At 40.0% G+C, this 24,125-nt stretch overlaps 6 protein-coding genes across 6 annotated transcripts; 4 read left to right on the top strand and 2 right to left on the bottom strand.

Moving 5' to 3' along the window:
* Positions 1-9,435: 9,435 nt before the first annotated feature.
* Positions 9,436-11,253, top strand: LOC114805373 (uncharacterized). The gene is made up of 2 exons (XM_029046292.2): positions 9,436-9,697; positions 9,767-11,253. Exons 1-2 carry the CDS (start codon positions 9,436-9,438, stop codon positions 11,251-11,253), a joined length of 1,749 nt encoding a protein of 582 aa, XP_028902125.2.
* Positions 11,254-11,461: 208 nt separating this feature from the next.
* Positions 11,462-12,601, bottom strand: LOC114805372 (uncharacterized). The gene has a single exon (XM_029046291.2). The coding sequence runs from the start codon at positions 12,599-12,601 to the stop codon at positions 11,462-11,464; it is 1,140 nt and encodes a 379-aa protein (XP_028902124.2).
* Positions 12,602-14,015: 1,414 nt separating this feature from the next.
* LOC128922574 (uncharacterized) lies at positions 14,016-15,851 on the top strand. Its single transcript, XM_054233527.1, has one exon. It carries the CDS (start codon positions 14,016-14,018, stop codon positions 15,849-15,851), a length of 1,836 nt encoding a protein of 611 aa, XP_054089502.1.
* A 730-nt stretch (positions 15,852-16,581) lies between these two features.
* LOC128922573 (uncharacterized) lies at positions 16,582-18,459 on the top strand. The gene has a single exon (XM_054233526.1). The coding sequence runs from the start codon at positions 16,582-16,584 to the stop codon at positions 18,457-18,459; it is 1,878 nt and encodes a 625-aa protein (XP_054089501.1).
* A 359-nt stretch (positions 18,460-18,818) lies between these two features.
* On the bottom strand, positions 18,819-20,901 carry LOC105221500 (uncharacterized). The gene has a single exon (XM_011198529.2). It carries the CDS (start codon positions 20,742-20,744, stop codon positions 18,819-18,821), a length of 1,926 nt encoding a protein of 641 aa, XP_011196831.1. The 5' UTR covers positions 20,745-20,901.
* A 1,364-nt stretch (positions 20,902-22,265) lies between these two features.
* On the top strand, positions 22,266-24,125 carry LOC105221499 (uncharacterized). Its single transcript, XM_011198527.2, has one exon. The coding sequence runs from the start codon at positions 22,266-22,268 to the stop codon at positions 24,123-24,125; it is 1,860 nt and encodes a 619-aa protein (XP_011196829.2).

Raw genomic sequence — 24,125 nt, 5'->3', positions numbered from 1 at the left:
CGATACCAAACGAGGTTTCAGACAAGGTGACTCACTATCGTGTGATTTCTTTAACCTGATGCTGGAGAAAATAATACGAGCTGCAGAACTAAATAGAGAAGGTACAATATTCTACAAGAGTGTACAGCTACTGGCGTACGCCGATGATATCGATATCATTGGAAACAACACCCGCGCCGTTAGTTCTGCTTTTTCCCGCCTGGATAAGGAAGCGAAGCGAATGGGTCTGGTGGTGAACGAGGACAAGACGAAATATCTCCTGTCATCAAACAAACAGTCAGCGCATTCGCGTCTTGGCTCCCACGTCACTGTTGACAGTCATAACTTTGAAGTTGTAGATAATTTCGTATACCTAGGAACCAACATTAACACCGATAATAATGTCAGCCTTGAAATCCAACGCAGAATCACTCTTGCCAACAGGTGCTACTATGGACTGAGTAGGCAATTGAAAAGTAAAGTCCTCTCTCGACGAATAAAAACTAAACTCTACAAGTCCCTCATCATTCCCGTCCTACTTTATGGTGCAGAAGCGTGGACGGTGTCAACATCCGATGAGACGGTACTAGGAGTTTTCGAGAGAAAGGTTTTGCGGAAGATTTACGGTCCCTTAAACATTGGCAACGGCGAATACCGCAGAAGATGGAATGATGAGTGGTATGTGTTGTTCGACGACATAGACATGGTCCAGCGAATAAAAAGACAGCGGCTACGCTGGCTGGGTCATGTTGTTCGAATGGATGAAAGTGCCCCAGCTCTGAAAGTTTTCGATGCAGTACCCGCTGGTGGAAGCCGAGGAAGAGGGAGACCTCCACTCCGGTGGAGGGACCAGGTGGAGAAGGACCTGTCTTCACATGGTATTACCAATTGGCGCCAAACCGCCAAAAGGAGAGATGCGTGGCGCACTGTTGTGGACTCGGCTATAACCGCGTAAGCGGTTTCTACGCCAGTTAAGAAGAAGATATTCTGGCATGTTGAGGGAGGAAGAGTCTTACCGAAGCCAGTGCTGTTTTGCACGTAACCGTTATTAATTTGCGACAAAAATTGAAATCTTCACTCAATTCAAGCAATCGCGACGGCATAAATTGTCAACAGTAAACCCAGTGGCGCGTGCAATGCAACCGAGCGATGCTGTCACCGCCGGCACCTTCAAACCGAAAACGCTTCCCTCAATGGTGGCGGATGTGTGAGTGGAGGTGCTTCAACTTTTGTTGTTGATAAGAATGTCTAATTTATCAATTTATTTCCTTCCTTGTAGTGTGCGAAGAGAAAGGCTCAAATCAAACAAAAAAAGAAGTACAAAAACACAAACAGAAATTACTCAAGAAATAAGTAGCAATGACTGCGTGGTGGGAGGCAAATACAAAATATAAACAAAAGAGCCAACGCTGGCGGTACGCATGCATACTTGAGCGAGATTTTATGCCCGCTTAACGGTATAACTGCATAACGGCATATCTGCGACCATAACACAAATGAAACAAACAACACCCGCAACCAAATAAATAAAGCAATAACAATGCACGAGGCAGTTGGTGGGACCCAATGCCATCTCGCACAAATGCATTGTCACGGCTAGGAAACTCATTTCCAGGTCCAAGAGGAAATAAGTCTAATTTCGCTCCACTTTAATTCACGAATGAATCACGAATACAACCCACTCCACACACACACTGACACATGCGGACCAACAATAACAATAATTAATCGAGTAATGAATGAAAATAAACAAAAAATCATCGCCGACAATCGCACCACTTGTGGCAACACTTAGCGCAATAATCGCACGATGGACTGGAGGTGGTGGGAGGCGAGTGGCACGGTCGTATTTGTAACTTGCACCCACTCGCGCACACACATATACGTACATGTAATACATGAGTGTGTTTAGCAACTCGCAGCAGTAATTACGTGGCATGCGCGGGGCGGGTACCGCCGGCAATAAGGCAATAAAAATACTGGGTCACAAATATGGCTACAACAACAAAAACAACAACAAAACCATTATGCATGTATGCAATTGCTGCAAGTGCGCATATACATATGCACATGAGACTCACCGAAAGTGAAACAAACAAACAACAACAACAATGATATAAAATAACAGTCAACATTAGAAGCATTAATCAAAAGCGTTACAATTGAGTTCCGGCGGAGAGGTTCACTCTAACCAAATGCACACCCATACATGCACACACACACACAGACCTGGGGAAAGAGGTTAACCCAATGCCGAGTTGGCTTGATGGTTTATGGCAACAATAACAACAGCGACGTCACAGCTGGAGGTAGTTTATACGTGTGTATTGTTGTTGTAATATTGTTGTAATGTTGCTGCTAATTAGACACATTAATCACGGGTTAAAAGATGTGAAATGAAGGAAGGAAGGAGTCTGCTTAGACAGCCACCAGCAGGGGGTCCCCATTGGCAGCACACACTCCACACAAGTTACAGCATAGTTATGAACAACAGCAACAACAACAATATGTTTTTGTTGTTCGAACGGTATTTAAATGAAAACAAAAGCTTTCAAATATTTTCACACATTCATTTTGGTGCATAATAACCGCTCGGATGTGTGAATATGCAAATTTTTATCACACATTTAATCGTCATTCATGTTCACAAATAGCGACTGCATTTGAATGATTTGCCACTTTTTCGCTTGATTCACGGATTCTAATTTATAATATTTTTTCGGTTGACCAAAACGGCTGAAAGTTTCTTAAACCCATGCTGTGATATGTGAGGTTAGAAGTGAAAAAGTGTGTGTGTTTCTTTTCATATCTGCCTCAGTGATGATGTGTGTGATTTTAGACATTATTATGACCTTATGACCTTATGACCTTGAAAGTTTTTTGAAGTTGAACAATATTATTTATTGAAAAGTTGAACGTTATATTTTGAACGGGCTCTCACGTCTTCCGCCTTCCTCCTATCCATATGAACTATTTCCTTTTTGGGCTTTCATGTTTACACGGCCGGGAGCCTGGGGATAGAGAACGTTAGCTTCGGTTTAATATCAATGATCGAATAGAAATCAAGAAATCAAAAGTAACTGTTCACTCTGAGTGTAAGGGGTGATTTTTGAATGCCTTTCGTTCTGATCAGTTGGTAGGATGAAAACTAACTCTAATCTCTGCTTCATGACGCCACGAAGGAATTGACAGATCACATCAATTTGCACCAGTCACACCATCGCTATTCTGTTCCAGCCAGTATCATTTAGATCTAAAGGAAATGGAGCAATTTCCTTTTAAAAAAATTATAGTTTTATGGTACAATTATTGGCTAAAATGCTCAAGTGGAAAATTGTGCTTTCATTATTACACAACAACAACAACATAAATTAGCAGTCCAAAAGTGCCTACAATAACTGCAACAATGTAATAGGTATTATAAGTAAACTTGTTTAAATTACAGCCGTGATATCAGAGCAGAGTCTGATTGGCGCTGAGTCTCGCGACTCCCAAAATTAGCTTCCTATTAGCCATAGTTCTTGTTCAGGTTGTTGTTACACAGGAAAATGAGTTTCAACCGATTTTAAAACCGGGTGTCATCACTTCGTAATGAAATGCATTCATCTTGAGTTTTGGTTGCGCCGAGGATTTTCAAAACTTTGAACTTTTTTGTTTCGTAGTTTAGGCCGCGACAAAGAGTTTTCAATGTATTTTTACGTGTCATGTAGATCTAGATTCCGTACAATGTAAGATCTATTTCAAACAATAACAGTAACAATTAACCTTACATAAGTCACATCATTAAGAATCACTTTACAGTTGTATAATGATTACGTAACATTCTCACAGAATCTATGTACTCGAGCTTTAGACACTTAAGTATTTGGACATGTTGGCGCTTTAGTGGTTGTTGCTAAATATTTAATACTATTTCAATGTAATCGCACCGCAGGAAACTTAATGCAGAACTAACACTGATTAATAAGTGTTTGGCCAGATTTAAAGAGCATTCATAATTTGATGGCTCGAATCCGAAGGTTTCAATTAAGGGCGCGCTGTACAATGGCGATTCACGATGCAGAACAATGAAGGCGGAAAACAATGAGCGCACGATGGCGACGTTTCACACCAAGCCAAGCAACGCCGACTTAAACAGTGTTTCGTCAACAATTCGCTCAACTCGGACTGAAGAAATCATCAAAATATTCGCGCTTGTTGTTGTTCCAATTTACAAGCAGTATTTAGGTGAATTAACGCTGTGGGTTATAAATGGTAATAGTTGGACGTCATCAATGCCAAAAGGTTACAGCTCAACAATTTTATAACCAAAAATAAAATGAAGATACAACAAAAATTTACGATGCAACGCAAGCGAAAAGGAAAACAAACAAAGCCGCAGATACGAAGCTAAAAATAATTAAATTATAATTAAGAGCGGCGCTTAATTGGCGTAGCGTGCAGTTTGAGACGTTTAAACGATTACAACCATACTAATTTAACATGCTAATATTTAATAATATTAAAAATGTGAAAATTTTGGCATTGAAATTAATAGGTGAACGCGTCGTCCGAATGTTACAGCAACCGTCCACATCCATATCCACACATATGTAAGCGATTAGAAACACGGCATTTTCGAATATTTCGAATTGTGTAATTTTCGGCATCAGCATATTCCACTAGATGACTACACTCGCTTTGCTTTTTATAAGCGTTGAAAATATTTGTTATGGCAATTAAATATTGGAAAAACGCACACACACACACGCTTGTCTAGACATGTTCGAAAGCAAGAGGTAATAATAATCGGCTAATTAGCATTCGAACTGAAGAGGCAACACGTCAACTGGACGAGTTAAAAAAAAATTGTGGCCATCTCACACATCCACGAACACATTCACGCGTACGATGCGCATTCCTAAACGGTTGCGCGCATTAAAAGACGGCAAATGAGTGGCTTACGATTACTCGTTACGCGGGCGCAAAAGTTGGCCTAAAATTTGGTACTTAAAATATGAAACACACAGAAAGGGCATGTGATGCGCTGCAACTGACGCATGGACTCATAATGATACAGTTCCCATGGGCAATTCGAGCGACTTTGGTAATCTTTCAAAGTATAATATTTCCTCGTGCTGCATAGCATCTGCCTAAGCGTTTGATGAATTACTAACGAATTCACAACATTTTTGCGAAAGCAGTTATTTTCGAAGCTGAAACCGTTTACCTTCTTTTTCGTCCTACTTTCCGTAAAAGAGGTGTTCGCAGCTGTTCCCTGTGGCTCAATGTCAACTCATTTATTATGCGTATCGCTTAGCTCACTTGATTTGGAAATATCTCAAAGACGGCAAAGTAGCCTCGCAATGGAATTACATAATACTTAGATTAGTTGCAAAAGCTAATTGTGTCTGCTAGCCCCTAAGCAGCCTATTTAAAAAATAGTTAGTAACACAAGGAATGAGGAAGACCTGTCCGAAGTCTTTCCTTCAGAAGGTACATTATGAACTATTTTCGGACCCTGAAAAGTATTATATATCATATGTAAGGCATTGAATTTCAAGTCTATGAGGAACTGCCCATTCAGCGTTCGTCCATCAGTATTCACCATTTGAAGGAAGGAAAGATGATTGAACTCTGAGAAACTTGACTGAAATATATCCGAAATCAATGCGCGCGCCACTGAGACATCAGAGGCAATAGGGAACGAATTCAATGTCAGTCAAAGCGTTTCCTGTTACAGTTCGAGATGCACAAACGAGTTTGGCATCTCATTATTGCCACCAAGCCGAGCTTACGCAATTCACGTTCCGAATTCGTTCAATCGAAAATCAGTAAACTTTTGCTTGTCAAGACAGCAGACAGAAACTGTATGAAGTCAACATAAGCGAATGCGAGCACATTCAATGATTTCCGATTGCCATTAATTGCAACAACATACTTGCAACAACTACAATACAAACGCATACACACTTGTGCAAGAGCAAAAAATGGTTCCCAAGGCACTCTATATTGTGCAACTTTAATTGAGTCTCTGGCATTTACTTTGTTTTGAATTCGTTTATTTTTTTGTGCATTTTTATTTGAGGAAGCAATAACCTCTTGAAGCAAAGCTTGATAGCCGCCGAAGTGCTGCAGCGACATTGGCTATTGAACGTGTCAGTCGACCGGTGAATCTGTTATTCAAATGTAAATAGCTAACGAAATGAAGCATGCAACTACTAAGAAATTAAAAGAATATTGCAACAGCAACAGCAACAACAACAAAATGGAAAACGCTTATGACTTTAATATTGAAATAACCAATCGAAGCATATCAGAGAGATCAAAGGTTCGTCATGGGAAGACTTTCGGTGAATTTCTGATTTTCACGTTTAAATAATCTGGTGTCTAATTTCACACTTCCTCAGCTGTAGTGGCTGCCACTGTCTCGTCTCCTCCTAGCCTAAAGGTTGAGCAATTGTACCACTCCGTTTTCTGTGAGGAGAGCACTTCTTCACTTTGAATTTAGTTATTTTGGACTGAAACATTTCCAACAAGCTTCGCAAAACCTCCTCCCTCACACACATTGTAATCACTAGGCCGTATTGGTAGGCTCGATAAAGAGCTCAAAGCGCTGAATAACACGTTGCTGTATTTGACTGCTCATCATTGCCATTATCGGCGATTACATGCGAAATGCGATCAGCGATGATAATTACAGCGGGCTGCGACGGCGTTGCGCCACACAAATTGGGTCTTCGTTCAGCGGTCGCTCGCTACTGCTCCCACATCGTTGATATTGAGCGATTGATTGCTCGCTGCTGCCTTATGGACGGCCATTGCTGATTCGACAGGTCAAACCTTGAACAAATTGTTTTCATTTATAATGCGCTTTCGTTAAAAGCGACTAATGGGATGTTACACGCACCATACATATATACATATTTATATATTTATATATTTTTATAATGGTTATTGTTTTGATTTTTCATTTTTCTGAGTTAATGAGTGACCTTACAGACAATTAAACATTTGTAGTTATTGTGGACTTTGATTCAATTGAAATACCTAAGGTTGTAGCTTTTGTGAAAAGCCTTAAGTGGTGAATTCGGTCATGACTCATAAGTAATGAACCCATCCCACAAATCTCTAGAATTATTATTACTGGTAGACCAGTTCCAACATCAATGATTTTTGTTCGAAAGATTCTGTTTTTATTAAAAAAGTTTTCAAACCCTTAAAAATAATCAAGTTGCTTCCAATTCATCGAATGCAGTTAATCAAACGGAACAATACAAACTCAAAACGCATGAATATGCACAAATAAGCAAGAAAAATACTGAACTATTTAGGAGTTAGCAACTGACGGCAGTTGCATACATATGCCATTTGACAATCAGGTGTCAGCTATTAATTGTCAACTCCATTAAACGATTAATTTGTATAAACGCCACACACACATACACATCGTGCGGCACGACTAAAAACGAAGGCAAATCAAATAAACGAATAAACGGGACTTACATGCGGCTCTTGCCAATGTTTGAGCAGACAATTGCTTTACACTCCACTCCCACAATGTATGGTTGTGTATTGTGGAGGAGAGAAGGGCGGCAAAGGGCAAATGACTGTCACTGTCGATGTCAAAGAATGTGGCGACAGTCAACAATTCAGCCGTCAAACTCATTTGTCACTCGAATCCGAGCTGTCAACACCATTACAAAGTGTTGCCTTTGACAGTAATGTTTGTTGTTTCAATTTTAATGAAGAGAGCAGAGCCAACAAATTCATTGTAAATTACTGTCATTATAAAAATATTTAATTTTGTTTCCGGCTCATTTGTCAACGTATTTTTGGTCGGTATCCGAATTGATTTTTAACTATTGTATTTAGATCTGTTCGTTAGTTCTTCTAACTGTTTCAAGGAGGCCTTTTTCTTTTCCACGGATGACTGGGCCCATCATAAGTTCATATATATTGGGTATATGTATGTCATATAATTTTCTTTAGCGCCTTATTTCATTGTTGTAGGACATCCGTATCATAGTGTCTGTATTTCTAACAATGGTCAGCGATTTGTTATTGATAATAAAAAGTGAAAGTACACATGCGAGTACATTGTTATTGGGATTTGTTTGTCTCTAAAATGTTGGCATACATAGTTGTGTTGTTTTTGCTATTTTTCACGCCAATTTATTAGCATTACAAAACTTACTAATCGCACACAATTATAAATAGTATTTTTGTTTCAAACATTGAACCTTTTTGTTGTTATTCAACTCCGAACTTGACTCTTTTCGCAAATAAAAGGCAAAACAATTGATGATTTAATCGCGAATCATATTTTATAAGACACACAATCCCTGTTAGTTGGTATGTAAAAGTACTCATGCATGTCTTGTCGCATACTTTATTGCCACAATCATATGATTTTGGACTGCATTATGTGCAATAAAACTGTGTTGACCTGAACACCAATTTTTCAAATTATTGTTTAACTTTATTGGTGGTGATATAATTTGGTAAAATGGCTGTTCCTTTCTGAATTTAATAGGAACGCCACATTAAGCTCAACTCAAAATTCACATTTCGGCCAGTCTAGATCCCGAGGTGGTATCAGATGAGGAAGCCCTGTATTTGCCACCACCCATGCAGCCAATCTCTGTATACCCATTACGTAACACAAAAATTAATGATTATGTCTCGGGTTGCTAAAGACTCATCAAAACGCGAGCTATCCCAGCGGGTTCCTAAGTGAAGGTTACATTGAAAATGAACATAATGATGTTGGGCTCTTTTATTGGCAAGGAAGATTAATTGGCAACATTTTTCATCAGATTTCTTCTTTGTGCCGCCGCCCATTGCACACACCGTTATAAAATAAATGCGAACTTTGGCAACTTTTGGGTAGTGCCGATGAAGCATATGAAAAAAACTAATTTGTAGGAAAAATTTTATACTAATTTGACATTATTTTACATAACGTTGAAAGTATTGATAGAGGAACTTGACGCATTAACGCTAATTAACTCGGTGTGGGATTTCACTGGGGATTAAGACTATATATATGTACATAATTTAGAATTGATGAATATTAGAATTTCCCTCGATAAGAAGACAGAGGCTCTTATCAGGACAACACATTTTAATTGAGAATTCCTTCTTTTGCAGGCGCCCTGTATAATTGCAATGATATTTGCCATTATATCGCATTTTATTGTTTTTGTTTATAACATTTGCTTGCTTAACCGCAATTATTCAATACAAATTTATTATATTAGCTTACTGAATTTTAAAATAACTCTGTCATACGAGCACTAAAACCTGCTTCTATGTAAAACAATATAAAAGGTATCCCACGCAGGCAAATTGTATTAGTTGGTCTGTTTCGGAAACCCCATCAAAATGCACTTTGCAGAGTTAATAGTAATTTTTCCAGTGTTCATGCTAATGGCTTTTGTTTGCTCCTCCGCTAAGCTCAGAATCTTGCAAGACATGGACGGTGTAGCGGATCGTAACATCTCCTCACAAATATTGGTTGCAGCCATTCAAGAGGAGTCCTACTTCAGCACTTTGTTGTTGTGGCGTCGAAAGACCGCAGACTGCTTTGCTGACCTATCCGATTGGCGGCCAGCGAACCTCACGGCCAAACTCATCTTCGATGCGAACTACACAATCTACTTGAATGCACACTACAACCGCGCGCTGCTCAGCGTCGTGTGTCTCGATGATTTTGTGGACTTGAATCTGCTGGAGGGTATGGCTGAGAGTCTGTAGCATATGCGGGAAGTGAGAATATTATTTCTGCTGAAAAACATCACTGCAGCGCAGTCGGATGATCTAGAGGAGCTCTTCACTTTCTGTGACCAACAACAAATGTTGAATGTGCTCGCAGTGTTTAGAGATTTTCCGGCGACCGGACTTTTCTATTCTTTCAGTCGTTTTCCGAATTTCACCGTGGACACTTATCAGTGGCCCAGCGTATACTATCCGAATCGGCTCAGTGATCTGCAGGGTTATGAGTTACGCACCATGCCGTCACAGTCCGAACCGGGCTCCATTGTTTACACAGCTGATCAAGGTGAAAAGCGCAGCTCTGGCTATGTGTATCACCTGATTTCCACCTTCGCCACCATGTTGAATGCCACTCTCACTTACAGAACTCCGGTGAATGTGGGCGCGAGTATCGAAATCTCCATCTTGGCAGATCTGACAAGTAATTACGAGTTGGATCTGCCGATTGGCTTGCAAATGCCTGTAGAGAATGTGTCGCTTTACGGATTCTCGGACATTGTGGAGATAAGCAACTGGATGCCAATGCTGCCGCGGTCGGGCTATATTGAACGCTATCAAATCTACAAGTACATCTTTCGGAGCAACACGTTGATAATAGACGTCATGGTGTTCGTAATTTTCTCACTGCTCTACACTTGTATCATCAACGATCGCAAAAGCAATGCTCGAGGTTTAAAAGAGATAGCGTACAATGACGTTATCTTCAATGATAAAATATTTCGTGGCGTTATCGGGCTCTCCTTTGAGTTTCGCCGTAAACGAAACTACAAGTTTTACTTGCTATATTTTTTGATTTTTCTACAGGGTCTCATATGGAACACGGTTTATAGTGCACAACTGCATGCCTTTGCTAATCGTCCACCTTCGGGTGAACAAATCTATAGCTTTGATGATCTAAAATCTCGCGGCATACAAATTGTAATACCGCTAGAAGAGTATGAGGTACTTGAAAAATTCATGCCTGGGTCGTTTATGAAGAGCTACAATGATATTTTGCTCATTATACCCGAGCTGCGAGATTTCTACACTCTCCGGAAGAGCCTCAACACAAATTTCGCTTACTCCACACATTCGGAAATGTGGGCGATGGTCGAGCGTCAGCAGCGCTATTTCTCTCAACGTCTATTTCGCGTTTCTGAGGAGGTGCAGTTCCATCGCCAAATTCTGCTCTCAGTGCCCTTGGCTGAGAATAGTGTTTATCGTGCGGCCTTCAATACTTATTTGCTGGAGATGCAGGCTTATGGTTTCTGGGATCACTGGACTGCGATGAGTTTATTTGAAATGATCAAGGCGGGAAAGCTTAGCCTAGAGGATATCACCAAACCTCAGCGGTATGAGCCTCTACGATTTCAGGATCTCCATTACATTTGGTTGATGTATATCTTTGGTATTACCATTGGTAGTCTCTGCTTCATGGCAGAAGTATTAAATGAGAAGTTTCAGCAAAAAGCAGCCGCAAGAGATGCTCATCAGTACTTTGTATTGCTTTGGAAGGAGTTTAAGGATAGGCTAGAATAGTTATGAGGTTATGATAACTAGAAATATGTTTTCTATAATAATAAAAAATAATTATAATTAATATGCATACTATTGTTATTTCGCTTTCAATAACAATTGTATTATATATATATATATAATGTGTCCCACGTTCATAGATAAGTTCGTGTTCAAATGAACTCGGGATAGAAGAAGATATAATGCTGTTAGTAATGTTTTATTTTTGAGCTTATTTCCTCGCTTGTTGTTTATTCTTTAATTTGAATATACAAAGTTCGAGAATGAGAACGGTACCGCTCAGACTTAAGCCACATAACAGTAAATAAAATGGTAACTGCATATCTTGGATGCTGATATTGTGGAATTTTTCCCTCGTCTTTGGCCCCACCTGCTGCAATTGGCCACTTGCTGCCATATCTAGGAATGTCACTGTACGCCAGTGTTCCAAAAGTCCCGTTTCAACGACGCGTAGGGTCATCATACTCAGTGGATCCTTGAGGTAGGAATTCTCGGCCAGGGGTATGCCCAGCATCAATGAACCAAATAATTTTAACGTCGGAGCTAAGCAATACAGCTCTCGCTCAAAAGTTTCTTGTTGTGCCTCGAAGATGGACCAAAGCGGCTCTGGCATCGTATAGGCATAAGTGGTGTCATATGTTCTCCGATGAAGTTGAAATATTTTAGTGTCCTCAATCTGTAATATGTCTTTGAATGTTCTATTGAATTTAGAGCCAAATGATTCCTGCACAGAAGAGATTTCGTTGCGGTCAAACATTATCGTTAATTTTCGGGCTCGCATATCATCGAATGTTAATATTTCCTGCTCTAGGGGTGGACTGGTGAAAAGGGTTTGAAAGTACGCCGAGTACATGTTGTTGACGAACAAGCCCAGTAGGAAAAGAAACACATACAGCATTTTCATTGAGAGCACCGGATGTCTCTTCGTGAGAAATGAGAGACCGAAAATGCCCCGAAATATATTTTCGTTGACCAAAATGTCTATCCAATTTATGTGATCGCTTCTTTTATAAAACTGCTGCTTAATAATAGATTCCAGTGCCGAGAAGATAAAATTGAATACCATCAAAAGGCCAACTACTTCTGCAGTAACGACTAACGTGTATATTTCGGAGTAGTCTAGTGGCTGTGGACAAGGTAATGCAATAAACCAACCACTTACTTCCAGCGGGTATGTTAATAATGGGTATATGTCATTCCTCGTATATGCGAAGGGAATCAATGTGATTGCCACGTCCAGCGAATTATTTACGACAAACTGTAATAGAACCGTCAAATGTATTAATTCTCCTGGTATTACTGGATAGAGGTACTGCAAGGTGGCATTGTGCTTTTCTGCAAACGTGAGCATCAGGAGCCCAACATAGCCGCTCAGGTGCTGTTGACCGGCCGAGTCCACATAAATTAGGCACCGTGGTACAATCTGTCCCGGTAAGGTAAGAAACGTTTTGCCCTGCAAATCTCTTTCGTGAGACGGAAAGTAGCACTGTGTATTATTCAATAGTTCGAGCCTCCAATATCCGGTCGGAAATGGATAATAACGGTAGAAGTATGTCTGAAAATCGCCGAAGAAACCAATTACATTCGTCATATAGTGGTCTTCAAAATAAGAGGTTAACGAGTCTAGCAGGCTAGCTCTAGGTTTTTTAGTTGCAAACTGAAGAACAATACGCGTCTGACGTCTGTGTTGCAATTTGGCGGCCAAAACGTTGAGTAACTCAAGATCAAGGCGATTGGATGGCAAGCACACAATTACAAGAACGTTGCAGTTGAAACGATCTTTTAACTTGCCATCCGGAACGCTGGATGTAGCAATGAGCTGCGGTACTCGTAAGTTCTCCCACAGTTCACTTGTAGAAAAGCAAGGCTTTGTTGTTTCTCCTAACATAAGTATTGTATTAAAAGTCTCCACTTCGTATATCCGGAGAAGTGTTTCTGCAAATGCATCGTTAGTTGTCGTGTTTTCTTCAAGTGACAAAAGCTTTGCTTGAGTTGCGCAGATATAAAAGTGAAGTGAGACCAAGAAAAGTAGATACCACATATTTGGTTGGAGTTTAGTTAAGTACTGGCTAAGGTGGACCTTCTTATGACTTTAACCACTCATTTAGTTGTACAAATGTAACAAATGATGCAAGCGTGGGACAAAACATGTGATATTGATAATCAGAATAGATAATAAGAATTAATGACCTTATCCTACGTAGGACATAATTTATTTAAAGTTATGACATCTATACTGGAGGGAAGTCACTGTCAACAGGGTTCCTTAATAGATTAAGGAATAGAGAAACGTCGATAAAATCCTTGATGAAGTCAATTGACCATAAGTCATCACATCGTGGAACGCTTTAAAAAAGTGGAAGAATTTAATATTTTAGATGATGGGCTTTTAAAAATGCTTTCGAATTTTTACCAAAAGGAATTGCTGATTTTCTTTTTTGTACTAAGAATACCAACTGAGATACTTTTAGCCCAGTTGATTTTTCAAACCGCCCTGTATATAACATCCTCGTAGCAGTAGGGAGAGTAAGACGTTGAATCGGACAGAAATTTTTGTGAAACGCTTCTGAAAACAATTAATTTCTCTGGTGTGGTGATAAATGAGCCAATCTATATTCGGAATGATAAATTTGTTTTCCTGTCTTCAACACATGTTCTGTCCCATGCTAATCAAAACCAGTCGGAGGAACTAGTACAAGTAAATTAGAAAGTAATGCAATTAAACTTATCAAATGATTCAGTATTTAACTGAGCGTCAATATAAGATGTCGCATTTACTACTGTTAATGATATTTTACTTATTCAACAGAAACAACGCACGGATTTTACCAGTTTCCAATAATGAGATCACATCCAACACCTTTTTCGATACACTTCGTCAAATATATGAAGAAGAGCCTTTTCGAAATGTATTCTATTTAGGGAGAACGACTAAGACTTGTTTCTCTAACAGAGAATTGGCAGAGAGAGTGCAAATACCGTTAATCATCGCAACGGCGGACACTTTTGATGATGACAAATTAAAGGATCGTTTCAACAGTAATATTCTCGCCATCGTGTGCTTGTCCACCAAACACCTAGATCTGGAGCTTCTCAACGTTTTGTCAGCCAAGCTGCAACACAGACGTCAGACCCGCATTACTCTATATTTTGCAGCTGGAAAACCTTCAGCTTCGCTTTTGGCTTCCTTGAGTGTCTATTTCGAAAAACGGTATATGACAAATGTGATTGGTCTCTACGATGATTTACAGACACGGTCCCAGGCAGTTTTCTACCGTTACTATCCGTTTCCTACAGGCCATTGGAACCTTGAGTTTATAAACAGTACTCTCTACTACATTCCGTATTATGAAACAAATCTGCAGGGTAAAACCTTTATTACGTTACCGGACCAAATACTGCCACGTAGCCTCATCTATGTAAATTCTTCAGGTCATCAACAATTAAGCGGTTATGTGGGGCTTCTATTGAGTACGTTTGCGGCAAAATATAATGCCACTTTGAAGTACTTATATCCCGTTATCCAAGGCGATATGGTGCATTTAACTGTTATATTCGATTATGTCGTAAATGGTACACTGGATTTGGCAATCGCTTTAACCACGGCTTCTTTTAACCTGAGCCGTGTCTACCCTCTACTATCTTATCCGCTGGAGTTAAGCGGCTGGTTTATAATGTTGCCTTGTCCACAGCCACTAGACTACTCCGATATATACACGATAGTGGTTAACACACAAGTAATCGGTCTTCTGATGTTATTCAATTTTGTTTTCTCGGTACTGGACTCCATTATTAAGCAGCAGTTTTATAAAAGAAGTGATGACATCAAATGGATAGACATTTTGGTCAACGAAAATATTTTTCGGGGCATTTTCGGTCTTTCATTTCTCACGAAGAGACATCCGGTGCTCTCAATGAAAATGCTTTACGTGTTTCTCTTCCCACTGGGCTTGTTCGTCAACAACATGTACTCAGCCTACTTTCAAACCCTTTTTACCAGTCCACCGCTACAGCAGAAAATTTTAACATTCGATGATATGCGAGCCCGAAAATTAATGATAATGTTTGACCGCAACGAAATCAAATTAGCAATGGATGGACTTGGCTCTGATTTCAATAGAACATTCAAGGATATATTATTATTAGAACATACTGAGGTAGTCCAACGCCATCGAAGGGAATATGACACCATGTATGCATATACAATACCAGAGGCACTTTGGTCCATCTTCGAGGCACAACAAGAAAATTTCGAGAGAGAGCTATATTGTTTAGCTCCGACTCTAAAATTCTTCGGTTTACTCATGCTGGGTATACCTTTGGCTGAGAACTCAAATCTAATGGAACCCCTCAATAAGATGATACTGCGAGTTATTGAAACGGGACTTTTAGAACATTGGCGGACCATAACTTTCATAAATATGAGAGCAAGTGGCCAACTGCCGCTTAAGGGAGTTCTGGACAGGGAGCAGTTTCACGATATAACTATAGAGGATATCCAGTGGCCATTCTATTTACTATTATGTGGTTCTCTTCTGAGTACTATTGTATTTGTAGGGGAGCGCTATTTGTTCAAACAGAAGGAGAACATTAATAACTAAAATACATGCCATACATATTGTTTTAAGATATTCATTTGATATGTCCTATTTCGCGTGCGTTTCATCGAACAATAGGTATGCCTTATGTATTATTATCATAATTTTGGGGTGATATTTGTTTAAATTTGATGATTTTCATTGTAGATGGAAGGTAATAAGCGCAGATTAGTATTAGAGCAGTGTATGTAGAAGATTTGTTGTTGTTCACTGAGCCTTATGACGTTCGGACAAATGTTACAAATCTATGATATTATGAAGTAGAACGCTTGTTCTACACATTACTTCGAATGGTAATCCAATGGATCATCAATATTATTACTTTTAGAAGTGCCTTGTGAATGAAAAATGAAAATGAGTTGTTTCCTTTGATTGCGATTACTTGCAGCCACGTTCAAAACTGTCTATAAATATAGTCGTAGGTTCATCAATTAAATCACTTTCGTTGTCCCGTCTCTTGTTGTGGTTAGTTACCACATCACTGATATATGAATGTACCAATCAATCAAACAGCACTTACCTCCGATGAGAAGAGTCACTACTTATTTTCGAAGTGATAACATCGTTCACCATATTAATTTCATATGAAAACTTTAGCTATTAGTTCCTGTAATCAATTAGGAAATTGAAACACATCGAAGGTCAAAAATATTGCACGGTAGAGAATACAACAATATAGTAAACCTTGAATCAGTGTTATAAGCACATTCGCAGCGCGAGTTTCGAAGCGGAAATGTTAGCATTCGGCACCATATTGCTACTTCAAAGCATACCACTACTACTGGGCTATCCAGCTTATAGTTGGAACTCCTCAAATGTCTTTAAGATAGGTCATATTTTGAAAAAAATTGATTTGGAACGAAAAATTAACACGTTTGTCATTGTGAACGCGTACAATTCCCGGTCTAGTTGCCTCTGTGACGAAGATATTAAAATACTCAGCGCAAACACGACGGTTAAGCTATTGAAAGCGGTCAGTCCCATCCCAACATCCACTGGATTCGCCAACAGTGAACTGCTTTTAATCCGTTGTCTACCGGAGAGTTTTTCACCTGAGCTTTTTGAATCAATGCTCAACAGTCTTCGGAATAGGCGATATGTTCGCATGCTTTTCATTTGGAATGAGGAGTACACTAGTGCATCGAGTGAGAAGCGTCTTCAGTTACAGAAACAGCAACAACTCCTCTTCAATTATTGCGCCGAAAAGCGTCTACTGAATGTAATCGCCATATACCAGGACTACTTGAAAGACGGACACTTTTACACATTCAGCTATTTTCCACAGTTCCATCTCGAACGTAAGTCGTTGGATGAGGATTGCTTTCCTAATCGTATACGAGACTTAAAAGGTGTAGCCTTACGAACTCTGCCCGATCAGCTCGAGCCTTGGAGTATTGTGTGGCGCGATCGAAATGACGAGATCCAAATCGGTGGATTTTTGACTAAAATTGTGCGAGAGTTTGCTAAACGAAACAACGCCACGCTCACCTATCCAGTTCCTCTCGAAACGGATGTCTTTGTTGGAATAGGAACTTGGGCTCCTCTTTTACAAAATGACACGGTCGATGTAGTATGTGGAATCACGATTGCGGGAGATGGAAACGAATTTCTTGATGAAACTGCGCCCGTGATGATAGTGGATTGGACAATTATGCTACCCCTGCCTGCACGAATACCCGATAGCGAAATATTTGTGTTCCTTCTCAATTCAGTATTGGGTCTATTGCTACTTATACTACTCTTTGTCTTCTCTTCCGCATTAACCTTTGAGAGTTTGGTTATGCAGCGCCGAACATCAACCGAAAGCTTTTTCTTCTTCCTTTGGACGCTCACCAATGTTGTCCTTCGTGGAATAATTGGCCAACCGTCGTACGTTCAAGTACATATTTCAGCAAGGTTCTTAAAACGCTTCTTATATATGATTCTCTTCCTGAGCGGGATTTTCATGAGTACATTGATAAGTGCAAGTCTTCAATCGTATCTGACCAGCAGTCTTCGATATCCTCGCGTAAACGATATGAAAGACCTCTACTTCTCGGGAATGAAAATCAAAATAAGTCAATATGAATACTACTTACTTCCTAGATATTTTTCGCCGTATTATCTTAATGCCTTAGATAAAGTACTCGAAATCGTCCCTTCATTTGATGAAATCCAACGGCAGCGTACGATACTCGATGCACGCTATGCTTTCACAATACTCAGCCCAATGTGGTCTGTCATGACCAAGTATCAATCTCATTTGCGCCAACCGCTTTTCTATGTGAATGAAAACCTTTATCTAAGTAAGGGAATACCGATGGCGATACCAATGCAAACGAATTCAATTTTCCTGCAGGCCCTAAACAATATGATTCACGAAATCCAAAGCGTGGGATTGATGAAGTTGTGGGCCAATCAGGTGTACGACGATATGGTGGCGGCAAAAAAACTCAACATCACTAGCGTAGTCAACGACGTGAGAAGAGAACAATTGGATTTAAATAGCTTCTACTGGCTGTGGTGGATGTATGGCGTCGGTGTGATTCTATCAATCCTGGTGTTCCTCGCTGAACTATGGTATTATGAACGAGCGAAGAAGAAGAATTTGGCTAAGCAGGAAAGTCAATAGAGCCGAATCCGAACGCCGAATCATAGCTTGGCCAGTTTTGCATACTTATAGCTTTCGAGATTCTTCACATATTATGAAAACATAAATTCCCCGTGCTAAGCAACTTGTTAATTGATTTTGATGTAAAAGCTTGTTCAAAGTTAATTGTAATAAAAGTATAAGAAAATTACGATTCCATCTTATTAGTCAAAGGTTAGAGATAAGAAAAGTCACTTTGTTTTTGGGTTATCATATAAAAATTATCACTTTAAATTTTCAAAATCTTTTATTTTAGTTTATTGAATACAAATTTGCTTTATTAATTAGAACTAGGCATACATTTTGAATAAATTAAGGAGATCGATTAGGAACGAACCTCTTTAAACTGCATTCACTCTTTTCGCCCGCCGCTTTACCGCTCTTCTCCTCGGCACCTTCTGTTCCACTTTCGTCTTTTGGGTTGTTTTTTTGGAATACCAAAGCTCGGCAAAAAATACCAGGGTAGACATGCCCATTCCGATACCATAGAGCCACCACAACCAGTAAAAGTCCTCCAAATCCAATTCTTCACTACGCACATCCCCCTTGTGATAGGTGGCATTCAATTTCTTCGCCGCTATCATTTCTTCATACACCTGTCTTTTCCAAAGGTCAGTTAGTCCGAAGCAATGTAATTGATTTATCATCGTATTGAAAGCTTCTTTGAAAATTGAGTGTTTCTGCAAGGGTAAAACTACCGGCATTCCTTTAGTTATATACATTTTTTTGCTCACGTAGAAAAGTGGTTGTGGCAAATACGTTTGATATCTCGCCAAGATCGCCCACAGATTACTGAACATTGTGTAACCATAACGGGTGTCGAAATAAGTGCGCTGCCGTTGCAGTTTCTCCATCGAGGTTGAGGAAATGAAAATTGTTTTCATTCTGTTCAGAAATTGACCACTCATATATTTATCAAGAGAATTGTAACCCGCCTGGCTTACTTTGACAGTTATGCCCGACTTCATGAGTTCTTTAAAAGTGCTGATTCGGGGATACCGAACGGGGCTAGTCAGATACGACTGTAGGCCTGCAGATATCAATGTGCTCATGAAAATCCCGCTTAAGAAGAGGGTCATGTACAAGAAACGCTTTATTAATTTCGCTGAAACACGGACTTTTGCACACGAGGGCTGGCCTATAACACTTCGGAGCACCACATTAGTCATTATCCAAAAGAAGAAGAGACAACTTTCGGCTGGGGCACGGCGTCGCAAAATTAAAGCCTCTAAGGTGAGTACGAAAGAAAACACAAAGAGTAGGATGAACAGGAACAAGCCCAATGATGAATTGAGAAGCATCAAAAATATTTCGCTATCAGGTATCTGTGCGGGCAGGGGTAGCATAATTATCCAATCTATTGGGAAAATTACGCCCGTTACATCTGTGCTGGCTTCATTAATCGTGCCCGTACCAGCTACAATATCAATTGAATCATTTTGCAATAGAAACCTTAGCTCTGGCATGGTGGGAACATTTTCTGGCGTGACTGACATAGGGTAGCTAACTGTGCCATTACTCCGTCTAGCGAATTCCCGCACAATTTTAGTCAAAAACCCACCGACATTTACATTACCATAACCATCACGCCAAACAAGACTCCAGGGCTCCAGCTGATCGGGCACAGTCCGAATGGCAATGCCTTTCAAGTCCTTTACTCGGTTCGGGAAGCAATCCTCATCCAGTGGCTTCCGCTCAAGATGAAACTCCGGAAAATAGCTGAATGTGTAGAAGTGTCCGTCAGTCAAGTAGTCCCGGTAAATGGCGATTACATTCAGTAGACGAATTTTAGCGCAATATTGAAAGAGAAGTTGTTGGTATTTTTGTAGATCTACGAGCTTCTGGCTTGATGCGCTGGTGTACTCATCATTCCAAATAAAAAGTATGCGCGTATTGCGTCTATTACCAAGGCAGCTGACCATTGTGTCCAACAATTCGATTGAGAAACTCTCCGGCAGACAGCGGATTAAAAGATTTTCGTCATTTACATGTTCGAAGGAGTACGAACAATGGCTATGTGCTTGCAATAATTTAACGGTATTATTAGTACTTAACGTTTTGATGGTCTCATCGCCAAGGCAACTCTGACTGGTATTATAGGCGTTCACAATGAGGAATGCGTAAATTTTTCGCTCTAAATTAATGTTATTTATAATTTCACTTAGATCCGGCTCATTTGCTTGCTGCTGTAGATTCCAGTAAAGCGATGGGTAACCAGTAATGAGTGCAAAATGAAAAATTAACACAAGTCGATTAACAGTTAACATAGCTATAACAATTTGATCTGTGCACTGCCAAGGCTCTAACGAGACTAATTGGGAATTCACTCGAAAAATATTATTGCAATTACCACCATAATAAATGTTCCACTTTGGGTTTATACCCCATGCCCATTAGCTGAAAGGATTTCAACTTACAACTTTTCGAAACAACAGGGCTACCTTATTAGCATACAGTTATTATTTTGTTTTCTAAACAACTTTAAAAAGTATTATCGATAGACATCTCAGATAGATTAAATAATATGTGGTCTGAAAATTGTCTGTTACTTTGACTACAGTTGTCATTGTCTTCTATATAGCGCGAATATCAGATTTCATAAACTGTTTTTGATCACTAAGACAAACTAATGACAGAGCTTTCCTTAAAAAATACAAATTTATTGGAAAGTTATTTTGTGACTGCTGCGAACTCCTAATAGAGGATGTCCGATGGTCCGGTTCGCATTACGGTTCTCCCTTTTTTGATTTCAATTATTTCAATAGGTTCACGCTATTGTCCTCCTGTAATATTCCACTCAATTTTGAAATTGGATTGCATTGTCTACACTATGATGATTAATGACGCACATACTGGAACAATTGTCTAAATAACGGTTCGATCAATATACACGTTATGTTATTTAACGGCTCATATATATGTGAAGCTCATACAGAACTTTTTGGTAATTGAAAACTTGTCTTTGTAGATGACACCTGGTATTTATACTGACTGATGAGCCGTAATTAGTATATAGAAATTTATGAGTTTCAATGCTTCTTGCCCCTCGGCCTCGGCCCATCATTGCTCAAAAGCATTTCGAAGGAGAGAAATGCAATTAAATATTCAATATTATTAAAAGCATGTGTTAGCGGCTCTAAGTTTAATTCAGTGAAGATATATTGTTCAAAATTATAAAAATCAAATAATGGAACATTCAAGGAGAGAGTAATGAATAATTCTTTCTTTGAATACTTCTATAGACTCATGATATGTAGACTCAAAGACGAGTAAGTAATTTGAGGGTCTTGTAGTGAATATATGTTTCTTCTTTCTCATACATATATGGTATATGAAATCTTTAGATGATATTTCCAATAATGTTTGTTCGATGAACATAAGAGAAATGTATGTCTTACAACATAGCGGAGATTCCAATTTAACTGGATGCCCTTAATTTTGTACTACATTGCTTCGGATGGTACGCATAATGTAGCAAAGATATTCTTTTTTCGCTTTTCATTCTCCTTCGTTTCGAAACAAAATCCAAATAACTTGCTTTCTATGTCTTTTAATCTAACCGCATGGCAATTGCTGGTGGTTTCTTTTAAGTTATTCCCCTCAACTAATAATATGTCATTACATACTCGTTTGATTCGATAAAATCTGCAGACGTCTTGAGGATAACTGACTGCAATTAGACGCCGTTGAATTGATATTCCATTAATTTGCCGTTATTGTGTCCCGCAAAGCCACTTAAAAGCTTTCGAACGGTATTTTGAGCAATTCAGTAGACGGATTATTTCCAAATGTGGTGCACGTGCAGCATACTGTGTATACTTGTGGCTTACTTCCATAAAATCGACGCACATCTAATAATCGAACAAGAAGAACATGTGAACTTCGCTAATTTCTCCAAGCTCATTGAGAAAATTCGCTTGGAGCGTGCAATCGAAACGCTGGTGGTGTTTAGGGCCTTTCACGGGCGGCAATCCTGTCTGGACGATGACGCACTGCGTTCCCTGCAGCGTGCAAATATCACCGTTATACTTCTGAATGCCACAACCAGCTGCCAGCTGCAAGGCGCTGATGTTAACAGCGAATTGTTGGTGGCGCGATGTGTCACCGAGCCCATCCAGCCACTTCTGTTGGACATGATGGTCAGATGTCTCGGAGTGGTGCGCGATGTGCGCATCCTCTTTATGTGGCATGTCCACTACAGAAAAGCGTCGGCGGAAAGGCGCCAAGAGTTGCGCTTGCAAATGCGAACCCTTTTCGAATACTGCGCTCACACGAAGCTGCTAAATGCCATAAGCGTCTACAGCGATTTCGAGTCCGAGGGCAACTTCTACACATACAGCTACTTCCCGAGTTTCCATTTGGAACGCAAACAACTGCAGGACACGTGCTTTCCCAATCGTTTAATGAATATGCAGGGCGCCGCTCTGCGCACGATTCCCGACCAAAATGAACCGAGATCGATTGTGTGGCGCGATCGTCGAGGAAGATTGCAAATAGGTGGCTACATGGCCAAAGTAATTGAGACTTTCGCTGCACATCACAATGCTACGATCAGCTACCCGATACCAATCGTGCCGGACGTCACCTACGAGTACGAAATGATATTCAGAATGCTGCAAAACGAAACGATCGACTTTTTGATGGGGTTAACCGGTATCGGTTGGAAGTTGAATGCATCCCAGGTGTCAGCGCCGGTCTTCTCCTTGTTTTGGGCTCCCATGTTGCCGTTTCCACCGACACGTCCCACAAGAGATATATATTTGCTTATATTTAAATCGGTTATCGGCATTATCCTGCTACTGTTGCTGCTGATATTCTCTTGTCTGCTCACTTGGGAGCACGTGCGTTGGCATCGCCATCGTCGCACACGCATAAACACATCCGGACTCTTTTTGTTCACTCTCACGAATGTCTCTCTTCGCAGCATGCTGGGTCAGCCGACATACATTCACAACTCCGCTGCATCCTCGAAGCGTTTCATCTGTATTTTACTCTTTCTGGCCGGCATTTATGTGAGCACCACCAGCACTAGTTATTTGCAAACATATCTCACAAGCAGCCCTAAACTTCAGCGAGTCAATACATTCGACGAGCTGCTTCGTGTGCCGACACGCATTAAAATTTCCTCAGCCGAATACAATGCGCTAACAGATTTCGTCGGATCCCGCTTTTTAGAGAAGTATAAGAGTGTATTCCTAATTACGTCATCCATAAATGATTATTATTATCAGCGTAAAACTCTCGATACTCATTTCGGTTATACCGTTTCGCAATCGTTGTGGAAGACGTTGGTGGAGTATCAAAGAAAATTGGGTGTAAACATGTTCTACATTAGCGATAGGATGCATTTGGCGAAAAACCTACAGATGGGGATACCCATGAGTCCACACTCCATTTACCGAGGCAAACTGAATGTGCTGATCCAAAATTTAATAAGCGCCGGCCTGGTGGAGTTTTGGGAAAATCAAGCTTATAACGACATGGTGGCAGCAGGGAAACTCAAAGTAACACCTTCGACGCCCTCCAATCTGGAGCATAGGCTAACCTTGGGGGATCTCTACTGGATATGGTGGCTGTATGGGGTTGGCACGAGCTTGGCGTTTGTGGCCTTTCTTGTGGAGCGAGGCGTTGGTAAAAGGAAGAAATAG

Source organism: Zeugodacus cucurbitae, chromosome 6, assembly GCF_028554725.1.
Source record: "Zeugodacus cucurbitae isolate PBARC_wt_2022May chromosome 6, idZeuCucr1.2, whole genome shotgun sequence".
Lineage (NCBI taxonomy): Eukaryota > Metazoa > Arthropoda > Insecta > Diptera > Tephritidae > Zeugodacus > Zeugodacus cucurbitae.
This window is presented reverse-complemented; position numbering and strand designations above follow the sequence as displayed.

Excerpts from the sequence above, each read along its gene's own strand:
- LOC128922574 (XM_054233527.1), top strand. The coding sequence starts at position 14,016 with ATGTCGCATTTACTACTGTTAATGATATTTTACTTATTCAACAGAAAC.
- LOC105221499 (XM_011198527.2), top strand. The coding sequence starts at position 22,266 with ATGTGGTGCACGTGCAGCATACTGTGTATACTTGTGGCTTACTTCCAT.
- LOC105221500 (XM_011198529.2), bottom strand. The coding sequence starts at position 20,744 with ATGTTAACTGTTAATCGACTTGTGTTAATTTTTCATTTTGCACTCATT.
- LOC114805372 (XM_029046291.2), bottom strand. The coding sequence starts at position 12,601 with ATGCTCACGTTTGCAGAAAAGCACAATGCCACCTTGCAGTACCTCTAT.
- LOC128922573 (XM_054233526.1), top strand. The coding sequence starts at position 16,582 with ATGTTAGCATTCGGCACCATATTGCTACTTCAAAGCATACCACTACTA.
- LOC114805373 (XM_029046292.2), top strand. The coding sequence starts at position 9,436 with ATGGACGGTGTAGCGGATCGTAACATCTCCTCACAAATATTGGTTGCA. Across the intron at positions 9,698-9,766 it reads GGACTTGAATCTGCTGGAGG|CGCAGTCGGATGATCTAGAG; the intron begins GTATGGCTGAGA and ends ACATCACTGCAG.